The sequence below is a fragment of the Nipponia nippon genome, unplaced genomic scaffold (assembly GCF_047370975.1).
Source record: "Nipponia nippon isolate SJK-2023a ecotype South Korea unplaced genomic scaffold, ASM4737097v1 scaffold_11, whole genome shotgun sequence".
Lineage (NCBI taxonomy): Eukaryota > Metazoa > Chordata > Aves > Pelecaniformes > Threskiornithidae > Nipponia > Nipponia nippon.
In genome coordinates this window covers 2,976,342-2,989,310 of record NW_028262302.1, presented here as the reverse complement: position 1 = coordinate 2,989,310, position 12,969 = coordinate 2,976,342, and the positions used below count along the sequence as shown (strand labels likewise).

Genomic DNA, 12,969 nt, shown 5'->3' with positions numbered 1-12,969 from the left:
CACGACACCAACAACTTACATGTTGCCAGTCTGGGGAAAGAAAGTACACATTTAAAAGAATCAGCAGCCTAGGTAGGATATAATGTGACTGAAGAGTTTCACTGTAACATCGTAGAGTACAAAAATGAAAATATAAAGTGCATTTTAAATGATTAATGTACAAAAGCCGACCTCTTCCAGTGCGCATTAATCAAGAAAAAATGCACACTTTCTATAGTGGTTAATGTTGCAGGTCCATTATTCAGCTTTGATAATGTGCATAAAAATGCTCAATATGACAATGAGTTGGGGTAGCTGAGAATTTAGGATGGTGGCAAGTTTGTTGTAGTATTTGGATTAGCATTCTTAACCTACATCTTGACAGCTTCTTTTCTTCATTTCACAAGCGTTAATAAAATCTAGCTTTATCCTCTTTGATTTTTGGTTATTTTTTCTTGTTTTTTGGTTATTTTTTTAAACAAAACAATTAAAAAATACCTGCTCAAACAAATACTACCAGCATTCATTAGTCAGGATGGTTATATGTAAAAGAAATGATGCCAGATAGTAACAAATCCAAGAGAAGTTTATTATGAAAATGGCACCTGCGGGATGAAAAAAAATTAAGTTACATAAAGACAACCATGTATGACATGTATGAGAATCTACAAAAGTATAAAAAGAACCCTGTTGTAAATGAAGTATGTACATTTCTGATTTGCAGCATTATCAATGATCAATGAAAAAAATGTTTCAAATAAGCCAGGCACTCAAGAAGTTAGATTCGGTTAGCTTAACACAAAATAAATGTACCATAGCTGTCACTTTTTAACATTTTAATTTTTTTTTATATTGTAGAGTTGGTAACACTGCTAAGATTTATACGAACAGAATCCCTTTCCCCATTATTCAGCTACTTGGCACCAGTCTCCTCATAAAAGATTTCATATATTTGTACAAGAAATAGTTAAAAACACAGACACAGTCTTCACAGGTAATGAAGTTTTTTTTTCATTTTGTAATTTTAAACACTATGGATTTAGACAGCAGCTGTGATTATCTGTTAGTTTAAATCACCAGAAATCATTTTGACACAACACAGAAACATTTATAAAAAAAAAAACAAAACAACAACAGCTGTCTAGCTGTTCTTTGTAGCTGATAGGTGCACTCCTTTGATTGTTCCATAGCTAGAGTAGAGCTTCCAAAATGAAACTTTGAATTTCCCAATCAGCTTTCTCACCTTTTTTAGACCTACTTAAATCCTTCCAATGGAACCTTTACAAGCTCATTAATTAAATTTGTGGCGTCCAATTCCTTTTTCGCTATTACTCCGCTGTGGCTTGGACTTACTTCTCAAATTCAAAGCTACCGCAGGAATAGACTCGACGCGGTGAGTGATCAAAAATTCAAAGGACAGCTGAGTTAATATATTAGCATTGCACACATAAGCAAATATATATGACAATTCTAAGCTCAGTTTCCTTTTCAAACAATGCTGGTTGACCTTTGAAAGCATTTCCAATCTCACTGGTAGTTGCTCTATGTATTACTCCGCCAGCCCACCTGGGAGAAAACCAAAGAAATGCACCCTCTGCTTACAGTTTGAGCACAAGGGACTCTGGGAATGTTAACAACTGAGGCTATATGGCGTCAATTTGCTTAATATATCTGAGCATTACTCTGGAGTGCATTGTGGGGTACACTGGAAGAGTAAGTCATACCCAGAATTCCTCTGTGGGAAAAATGGCTCCATTAACCTTGAGCTAGTTAAGAGTCTTTTATCTCTGAGAGTGAAGGAGAGAACGAGAGAGCGAGAGAAAGAGAGAGGGGTGAGGCGTGGAGAGGAGGGGAGAGAGGAAGGGGGAGAGAGAGGTTTGAGAATACACAACAGCAAAGCAACAGCAGAAATTAAAAGGTATACAGACAGTGGAAGCAGCATAAGGTGACATTACAGAGGAAGGCCACCACACAAAAACCACTAACCCCCAAGAATCACTGGTTCACTAGGACTGCAGGAATGGGACTTTACCACTCCGGACTAGAGATAAAGCACAGAGAAGACAAAGGACAAAACAACTACATTAGCTTAGTATATACTGCATATAGTAACACACATTGAAACTGCAATGGGACTGACAGCCAAGGACACTTACACATTGTACACATTACAGTTCTCACATCTGTTATTAGATGCCTTAACAAACAGCTGCCAAAGATGGAGTGGAAGAAGAATTTATATTTGACAGTCATTTGGAGTGTTTGACACTACACTGTGATTTCTGGCAACAAAGACAAAATAGGAGATTTCTTTTCTTTTACTTAATGTGCAGTTTTCAGTTGTAGTTATCTATTTCAAGCTTATTAACCCATTCTTTAGTTTTAAAACATATTGGTTTCAACACTAGAAATAAGGAAAAACCAACAAAAAATACCCAAATCAAAGAACAAAAAGAAATGTACAACCTTCCCTCTATAATATTAAATGAAAAACAACACAAAACATGTTAAATAGTTCTTCTGGTTTTTTTTTTTTTTTACTCCGAAGTGTTATTTGATGTTGTAAAATTAGCCTCAGTTACACTGAGAAAAAAATAAAGCAAAACAATATGCACCTAAGAAACTGCTCCTCGCGTCAATTAAATTGAGTTTTTTGTTTGTAAGCACTTTTTGAAAAAGGCTTCCTGACCCATTTAAATTTGATGTGAGGCTATGCTTGTTAGTTTGGAGGTAAAAAATTTTAAGTCCTGCAGCAAATGTTAATGAGGGCTTTTGTCTTAACTAACCAAGGAGACTGCAGCACCCGACTATAAACCAGTACGGAACACATTCTTTCCAAAAAACCCAGCCCACAAGCTGCATATTGTATGAAGACATTACAGATTAATAAATGATAGCACCATGGTTTTAGAAATTAAGTTAAAGTTTCAGTAATTAACATTTAGTCCAACTTTTTAACATTCTAGTCACAGGCCAGAAATTAACTTTTTAAGAACCCAAATTATTTTATGTGCAAGTAAGAAAATCTTAACCATAAAAAGAGAATTAAACTCTGCATAAAATTCTAAAATACTATCCCCTATTTTTAAAGGAATTAGGAACAAAAACCCCTTTTCATTTGACTTAGTCAAACAGGGCACATTGTTTATGCTTGTCTCTTTTAATCTTGATCATATCAAGATCATTTTGAAGTAAAACCAATGGTTGTCCCTTTAAAATCTCTTTACCACAACACTGAGTATTCTATGGCAGAGGCATACACATATTAAAGGCATCTTAATAAAGATGCAAAGGAAAAAACACACATCTTAGAAGAAGACAAAATGGCAGGCAACTGGTACTTCGACTCTCTGAAGGCAAAAATAAAAAAATATCTTTACATTAAAGAATAAGTCAAGTTAAAGAGAAAGGGAATGAAATGGGGACCATCATATTGAGAGAATAAGCTGACCTGCTCAAATTCAAAGTGCTAGAATTAAAGGTCTAAATTAAAACATAGTCTATGCCTCAGAGTATAACACTGAACACAGTATGTGGTCATATTTCAATCCTCTTTCCGTTCCAGAGTCTGTGTAGTGTGAATGCCATTGCTGTACACAGGAAATGGAAGAGTGGAAAAAAGTCCTTCGGCAGTTGTGAACACATTCCCTGCAGGCATTTGGGTCAGACTGGCCCCGCTCACAGCACTTCCAAATGGTCCCGACATATTGAGTCGGTGAACGTGGTGGTAGAGCATTTCCATCGGTGTTTTAGGATCCAGCCCAAAGCTGGGGCTGTTAACATCAACAAAGTTAACAGCATGGGTGTTGGGGAGGAGGTTGCCCTGCATGGCTAAAGTAACTTCAGCTGGAGCATAGCGAATAGTGCCAGTGGTGTAGACCCTCTGAGCAGCAGTGCTGGTCGCAGCAAGGGTTCCCGTTACCCTGTGAACCAAAGGAAGCACCACATTGCCTGCTTGTAACCTCTGAAGGGCTTCCAGGTCCCCAGTGTACAACAAAGAGTTGGAAGCTGTGGGACCTCCTGGATGTTTGTCCCGTGGAGATGCTGAAAGTGGGGGCGACAAAGGGTCAGAGGACACAGGAGCCAAGGCCGAGTTGGATGAGGTGCTGAACTGAGTTTTACGACTGGCAGTATTTTCAGTCCCTGGTGGGGTGAGAACGGAGTCTGGAATGGAGACATGTAAACTACTGCTGGCTTGGGGGGAAGGGAAGTGCTCGGAGCTGGGGGGCTTGGTCATACTGTAGGGTGATTCATTCCTTGAGATTTCCCTGTTGGGTGGGTAATTCCAAATACTGCTATCATTATCAAAATTGATAGGTTCTGAGATTTCTGTTTTAATTTTGAGCACTGAGGCACTGTTTGGCGACGAGAGCAGCTGGGGCTGGTCCACCAAAGCTGAGTCAAGTCCATTTGGACTTGAGGTGCTTGACAGCCTTCTCCGGGTCATGCTGCCTCCCTTTTGCTTTTTTCTCCTCTTCTTCCTCTTTTGATGTTTGCTGGAAGACTGGGCATTTACTTCCCCTGCACTGTCTGAGTCCTTGGCACTGTCTGAGGTCAGTGATTCACAGTTCTGCAACCGCAAGTCTGACTCACTCTCAACGTAGCGCTCCACCTTGATCTGCATAGAGCCAAGAGTGCCAAAACTGTCCTCAGGGGCCTTTTGATTCTCGAAGTCAGAGTTTTCAAAGCTGTCGTCACTGTCCCTGCTGTCCTGGTTGCTGGAGCTGTTTCCATCATCGTTACAGTTCATTTCGTTATCCGACTGATTTCCTGACTTTTTCCTGTCAGATTCAGGGTCTTCACTGTTTTCTGACTGGTTTCCTTTCTCATCTGACTTTGAGTTCTCATTGTCCTCTGGAGCAAAAGGAAAGTGAAACAAACCATTAGCAACAGGAACATAATATTATAACCCAAGTCCAGACTTCTACCTACCAATGAGATTTGATTGCTGTAAACTTTTTTGGCAAAAGGCAGTCTCTTCTGTAGAGCCACAATTTTTTTGCAATGCTGTGTTGGGAGAGTTTTGGTCACCGTGAATCTCTCTGACTCAGGATTGTTAATGCACTAAAAGCCTATGCTGTATGGCCTGCACCTTAATTGAAGGGGGCCTTTTCATCTGCTCGCTGGACAAGAATCATTTTGACAACTGTGAGCACAATGGCATTGTAGCTGTGTCATCCAAAGAGGAGTCAGTGAACAATCCCATTATGACCGTTATGTTCTGGTGATTGTTATTTCACGTCCGTGTTCTCCTACAGTGGGCAAGCATCCAGGTGTAGCACTATTTACTAATGAAGATTCTAGTCCTCTCATCTCATTTTCCTCTCACCATTGCCACTTTCAAAGTGGCATAGTGTCTCTGACTTCAGTGGAATTACTCCTGATTTCCTCCCGTGTGAGAGGAGAAGCAGGTCATACATGTATAAATCTGAATGAATAAACCAGTTATAACAATTTTGTTATGTTGCTAGACTGTCTTCTCATATTCCCCTGAAGGGCAACAAATAAAAAAAAAAAAAAACGAAAAAAAATTCAGGCAGTGAATTAAACTCTTGATTGATCCAAATCATCTAAGGGCTATTGAAAATAGTCCAGCTACAGCACTGAGAAGCTGTCACTCTTCTTGCCTGAATTAATTTAGTTGTGTTTTAGATTTTCACCTAATTCTAATACGGATGAGATAAACACTCTAGTCCACTGGACTCAGACAGCCAAAGCAGCTTTGAGAATGAATACTCTCCATTATTATACTATGTTTGAAAGGGTCACGAAAGGCTTCAGGAGACCCTGTCTTTTACAGACCAGCCAGAAATCTTTTGTTGGGAAATAAAAGATGTTTTTTCACTCATCACAGCCAAGTACTACCCTTTTCAATATACTCATTTTAGGGGGAGAGGGGAAGGGCCAGTTTTCCTCTAACGATTGGTTACTCCTGGAGCTATGTCAATACCAAACAGTTTCCCAGAAGTGCTGGAGAAGGTGGGCTTGACAGGGAAGCTGCCTGAGGATTCAGGACAATGCACTTCACAAGTCACCTAGTGGGACTTTTGCTTGAGTCACCAGCAGCAGAGAGACCCTCCCTTTTGAAAAACAGAACCCACAGAAGCAAAGTAACAGCCACAAACCTCTAAATTTCATCCAGCTTTTTGTTCCACCTAGGGCTGAATTTCTCCCACATTTTTTTTCTTTTTTTTGAAGATGCCTTCTTTTAAGGACATGGTTTCTAGCTGGTCAAGAGTGGGCTTAGGTAGTCTAAAGCTGCACAAAATTTGCCTGGGATTTTATCAGAGCTTGAACTGAACTTGTTGGTTTCATCCAAGATGCTGTTCTGATTTCAGGTCCTTTGGCATTTCTATTTAATTTTTTTTGCAAGAAACAACGCCCTGCCTCTGCTGTCTTCCAAGACTCCCAGATATCTCCTTCTGAGCTGTTAACATCTGTGCACCTTTGTAGAATGCTCTCTTGCTCTGCATCAGCCTTAGGAGTCATGAATGCACATGCACGTCTCGCTTGGAGAAACTTAGAGTGCACATGAGCAGTGCAAACTGTTCTCCACATGTGCGTTATTTGGCTATTTAGGAACAAGACAGCATAAAGGAAGCACTGGGAATGAGTGAAGAGATTCCCAGTGATGGTGGGCAACAAGCCCGTATGTGTGCCTAATGTTGACTTAAACCATCAAACCAAGCTGTCAAAGATGAACAAATAAAGGCAAAAGATGAGAGAGAACAGCCATATCATATAATATAACATTAAGGCCTGATCCCCTTCTTGCTTTTTTTTGATTTGTCACTGTGATCCATTTTCTCCAGATTTTTTTTGGTTGTTGTCATAGACATGAGAGAAAAATCAGACATATATATATATATATTGCATACTACAGCAGAGTAACATCCTTAGTTCTTGGGCCACAGGAAACCATGCTCCTTTCAAAGCAAGATGATCTGTACCTGTGCCTAGGTAACCACTTTTAAAACTAATGGAGAATGTGTGAACCATCTGTGCACTGGACCATATGTAGGACTAATTTACACATTGAGTTTGACAAGTACATTTAGCTTTTAAAAAACAGCTGAAGTCCCAGACTTAAAGAGCTTAGAAACAAGTGCTTGAACCCCTACCTTCTAATGAAATATATTATAATATATTTAAAAAAAATATTATAAAATATTTTAACCCCAGAAAACCCTCAAATTTTGCAATCTTCACTGCCCCCTAGCGAGACTCTTCAAAAATGTATTTATACAGCAAAAAGGGTCAAAGATTGACAGTAGAGACTTATCTTCAGAACGTATGCCTACTCTGGAAAGAACTAGAATTATATTCAACAGTTACAATCCCAGGTCCTCTGCACAAGGCACAATACCTACTCATGAAGCTCAGCTGGGAAATCAAATATTTAGTTCAGTGCAAGGTAGGCAAGGATACGTGCACAGAGTGAAGAGAAATACTGAGGAAATGGAGTTACTGTGGAAATGCCGAGGTCATTGAAAGATTTCGCCAGGGTTTTTCAATTTAATTTTACGGGAATTTTTGTTGTTGTTGTTATAATGGAACAATCCTTGAGAAAAAAAAGCAACTGGAAAGCCAACCACGTGGCTCTCATGATATGAACCTTTAGTGGGTGTAAAGGCACACCGTATGTGTTACCTGAGTTGTCCTTTGAGTCCGATTCAGAGTCAGAGGTCTCTGAGGATTCTGAGGTTTTCTCTGGCAGATGAGGAAGTTGTGCAATATCCATTGGAGTGTCCTTGTACTCTGGGTTACTGAAGAGGAGACAGCAAATATAAACACAATTCGATGATTTGCAGTTTCATGGTTTTTCCCTCTTTTCATACCAAAGTTCAGGAACAAAGAACATAAATAGGAAGAATAGCAGAGCAAACACAGAAACTTACATTTTCGGCTCCTCAGAGCTTCACAGCAGGGATTTTATGAAGGTTTATTTTAATACTGCTGTCAAATACTTATATTGACCAGGTACTAAGACTCGTTTGATTCTAGTGAAGTTTTAGAGCTATCAAAGCATTCTAACTGAAGTGGGACACCATGACTTGTGTGCTATCTAACAGTAAAGCTACACTGTGTAATCATCCAACAACAAAATATCTCGATTTCGATCCCATTACTGTGCCTAGAAGGACAGAGAGGGTGTTTTAACTTTTTCAATCTGTTTCTCTCCCACCAGCAATGTCTATTAGAGTTATCTCTGTAACAGTGTTCTCTATCAACCTTGCCAGAGCCCTTTCAATACCTGTTTTTCTCAACGTTCCTGTTTTCCACACTTTAATCAAGCGGACCATACATAAAGTTAGTAAGAAGGTGCTCAGTTAGGGCTAGAGAAAATGACCACTGATCAGAAGAATTTGGCCAAAAAATAGATAAAAAATGTTATATATTTTTTATACACTGCACACATGCATCACATCACCAAGAAACGAAAAGCAACCACTCTAACTATATGACAGATGCACATGTGCATGTTAAGATGCATATGTTAGGGATAAAGAACTGTCAACACACCCATTATAATCATATCTTCATCTGCTCATGTGGTGCTCACCTGTGACTTGTTAGCAATGAACATGACTGCAATGTAAAAAAGCTACACTACCAGAGAAACTGAAAATAAAAAAAACTATGCTTTTTCTTGGTTTGTACCTTCTAAAATGTGTTCCTTTCCCAAATCTGTGCAAAGGCAGGGGAACAGACACAGCTAGACATAAGTGGCATAGGAATGTTCAAAATAAACAAAGTCTTTAATCATTTTTCAATAGGTGAGCATTTCTATGCAGTTCAAATTCCAGTCCGGTGATAGAGCAGAAAATCTGCAGTCCTGCGTAGAACAATATGAGGCAGCACTGGGGGTGACTGACACACTATCACAATGACAGCGTGCCCATATTCAGTCTATTACAGTGTACTGTGAACATTCAGAGTTCACACAGTTCACATTGAAATGCCATTCTTACGATTATCATCTTTATGGTTTTGTCCTGACAAAGTGACTTTATTCTGCTGCATCCCAGGGCAGTCCCCAAATTCGCCCCCTCCAAGCAAAAGATGTTTGAGGGCTTTCACACTGTGAATAACAAGTTGCTAGAACAAGAAGAGCATTAATCCTCCCTGTCACTATAATTAGTCTATCCTTTTACAGGCAGCTGAATCATACTTTCTAATGCATGGAAATGTATACAGACCAGTACTCCTGCTAAGAGTAGACCTAATTATGCCTTGATCTGTCATTAAAATATTATTTGGACATTTGGATCTTTCATGGATTCCAGTACTAGGACAAATCTAAATTAAAAATACAAATTCAGTGGAGAAGTTAATCTTTCTCTAACAGACTGGTGAAGGGAATGCAGCAGAAAAATCAAGTTCTGGGAGAAGACTTGGGGAAGACCACATTACTTTTCTTATTTTGTTAGGTATATTCTGTTGGCAGAGAAAATAATTTTGTGGGACATTTGTGGACTAGGTTCACCTATTGCCTGGAAAGCTGCAAAGGGGACAGAGGCAACTGTTCATAATTCTTATGGACCACTGTTCCAGCTAGAATATTAGCACGTTCCTGAGCATTTTGAAGCCCTTTTAGGACAGGGGCAGTGAAGCTGTACTTCCAGTTTAGAATTGGTGGCGTAAGCTGACCTCTTGAAATGCTGCATTCTGCCTCACTCTTGCAAAAAGAGACAAAAAAGCAGCAGGATAAGGATATATTCAGAAATGCCTTTGCTCAATCATAGCAGGAGAGAAACATGCAAGCCCCAATGAACACTCCACTGCTATGGAAGGTTTCCCACAGTATCCCTCAATGCTCTCCTGCCAGGGGTTGTTTCCTCCTCTTCCCCAAAAGGGGAATCAAAAGTATTTCAACATGCAAGTTTAGGCAGGCACAGTCTCTTCAGGGCTTGCTGGACTTGGCATAATAAGTCACAATCTAACCCCTAGACATCACTTTGAACTCTCATGGCATCAAAGGGAATGTAAAAAACCATGACAAGCAACTTAAAAGGAGAACAGGCCAGAAAATGACAATTGCATTTCATGACAATCTCAAGGTTTCAAATTTTATTTGTTTGTTTGTTCTGCTCTGGAATGAAACAGAAAATCCCCCAATCTCATTGAACATTTTCACAAAACAGAATGTGTTGAAAGGTATTTTCAGATGAGAAAGGTCAGGTTTATAATTCACTGTCTTTCAGTAACTGTTGGTCTTCCCTTGAGCTCAGAAACCAGTCCTTTAAAAATACTTGGGTTTTGGTAAAACAGAAGAGCCTTGAATTCAAGATATTACTACTAATTCTGTTTAAAATAGTTCTAATAGTTTAAAATAGTTTTAATTGCTACTTTTGTTTTTAAATCCTATTTTGCATTTTTCAGTGTGAATAGTGTCTGATGGTCACAGGAGCAACATATTAGTTCAAGCCTTTTCTCCTAAGAATGTTCCTTTCTCTGGAGTGAACTGGTAAAACACCTTGCAGAGAGACCTTTTTATAGCATTCCAGAAGTTTGCTTCCATGCATTTTCAATAACGAAATAAACCAGTGCCCAACACTTCACACCAGATTTTATAACACAACTACTGAAAGTTGGTGTGGATCATTTTTATCTTTGAGCTCAGGTTGAGTAGATTTCAGGGCAGTGGAGGCATGCAATAAAATGGTGGAGGGTTTATTTGAAGACTAAGGCAGCATAATAATTCAAGAATATTCCAGTGTACTGAGACATGATGGATGTCTCAATAAATATAACTAAATGGCACTGTTTTTGAGGTGGACCATAGGAAAAGTTCTTCTCCTTAACTTTCTCCAGTAGGCAATTGTTTTTTCCCTAAAACTCCCACCAACAGAGACAAGCAACAGAGACAGCAGTTCAAGCAAGAGAAGTGACTGCAAGACCTACCTAAGAAGGTAATTGACCCAGATGATATTCTTCTCACTTGCGTTCTTGGCATTGACAGCTATGGTTGCGCTAGACTGTATCCAGATATAACCTCCGTTCTTCTGCATCCAGCGGTAGTACTTTGTTACACATTGACCCTTATTCAGCACTGGCAAAAAAATACAAACAAAACAGAAGCAAGATACAGTGCATATTAGAACTGATCTTCATTGTACAACATGCCACAAGTATGAGCAGAAGATACTTGGCTTCCTTTAGGTTTAATGCAGCATGCCAGTGAGATGACAAACAGGATCTGAAGTTCAGTATGTTTTACAAGTTTTTAAAGCATAATTTTAATCTGTTTTTGGAAGCTCTAGTGGAAGAAGAAAAGTAAAAAGAATTACAAATCTCTTTGGTTCACAGAATACTTATTGCTGTGTGGACATTTTCAATGCACTCAATGTCAAACTGTAAAAAAAGAAAAGGAAAAAAAAGAGGCAAATTTATATGTGATTTATTCATAGCTCCTTGGTAGACCTCTTTGAGATTCTGGATATTTGAAAGGTTTGGGAAGATACTCTACCCCTGCTGCTTTGATCATTTCTCCTTATTGCAGGCAATATCAACCACTGAACTTATACATCTGTTTCTTTGATCTTGTCAAACAGAATTTACAGTTCTCAGATGAACGAAATATCCACTGGTCAGTGGGGGGAAAGTCTTGGGAGAATTTACTTTCTACCCGAGCAAAGTAAATCCACCAACAGACTGAGAAAGAGGCCTAAGGGAGGCACAGAATGACTTGGTTAGAGCCAAAGAGTGACAGCTCTCTCTGATGTTTGAAATATGCTAGGAAACAGAGAAACAAGTAAAAGCAATCTGTAATGTGAAACGGTGTTATTAAATGCTCACAGCAAGAAGACTTAAAAATACAGATGTTTAAAGTAATACTTCAGCCAAAATATTGCCAAGTTGAAACGGATTTGGTTTGTATCTGATGCTTCAGTGTCAGGAGAAGGGGATGAAATGCAAATCTTTCAGTGGAAGGGAGCAGCATGGTTTTAAAGAAAACCGAAACGATACAAAATCTGGGTACTATTGTTACTGGAGCACTTGCTGCTGCGTCTCTCACTAATTCCATAAAGCTTTGTGCACTAGAGGGCAGTGTGCATTCATATACACCTTCTGCTTTTGTCATGTCCTTGTCTCCGTCTGCTAAAATGAAAAACCTCTAACTGCTGTAATAAATTTGGCTAAATTAGCTGCTAAATGGTTATCTCAAGTAATATGTATTTGCATTAATCATCTTGCTCTAAACCAGAACAAGCCAGAGTCCTAAAGACGTAGTAAATTCATATTGTCCATTTAATTACGGCTAATAAGTGCTTCATATACAATAGTTTCATGAAGTACATTTTGATTTTTTTTTTTGTAGAGGGAAAAGAAAAAAGTCACTTTGGAAAAGAATAAGTATTTAACGCAGTTAAAGTTCCTACCATAAATGTGACAAACGACACTTTGGAGCTTTCAAGTTAACCAAATGTCTATACCCCTAATAGATATGAATGTATCTATATCTAAATCCGTGTACAACAGATATCTACAGAAAAAGATATTTACAAAAGCAGCCATACAAACACAGATGCTTTCTTACCTTGGAGGGATCCCCCAATCCCCACTCCAATTTTTCAACTACTGAATTAAAATAATGCATGTAAAAAAGTGCAATGTAAAGTGAATGTAAACTGCAAGTTAGGTTCAGCTGTAATATGAACAAATATTTGTGATCTGGGTCCTGTTGTTTTTCAGCAGCCTCTAGTTAACTATGTTTCTTTTTAGCAGAGATCCATAAGTTTCCCTAAATTTTTACTTTTGTATTCCAAGCTCTAAATATTCTATGATAATTCATTGGCTTCAAAACCTCATTATACAGCTGAATGAAGATAAAATATGAACAACCAACTACCCAGCATTTCTGTCAAACCAATGTTCTATGCCACTTTAGAAAACAATCTCACATAAATTAGCCCAGCTTTACCAGTTATGAAGAATAAGGGAAGTACCGCTGTAAGTTTTGATTATGGTAGACTCTTCCATTTCAGT

General features: G+C 38.7%; 1 protein-coding gene across 5 annotated transcripts in view; it reads right to left on the bottom strand.

The window, feature by feature from the left end:
* Window positions 1–592: 592 nt before the first annotated feature.
* NPAS3 (neuronal PAS domain protein 3) overlaps window positions 593–12,969 on the bottom strand; it is a 626,508-nt gene continuing 614,131 nt past the window's right edge. For all 5 annotated transcript variants that reach the window (XM_087747153.1, XM_087747150.1, XM_087747154.1 and 2 more), the window contains 3 exons: window positions 10,885–11,032; window positions 7,630–7,745; window positions 593–4,833 (listed from right to left, as the gene is read on the bottom strand). In XM_087747153.1, the coding sequence (XP_087603279.1) occupies window positions 3,524–4,833; window positions 7,630–7,745; window positions 10,885–11,032 (1,574 nt within the window). In that variant the 3' untranslated portion in view covers window positions 593–3,523. The remainder of the gene's footprint in view (window positions 4,834–7,629; window positions 7,746–10,884; window positions 11,033–12,969) is intronic.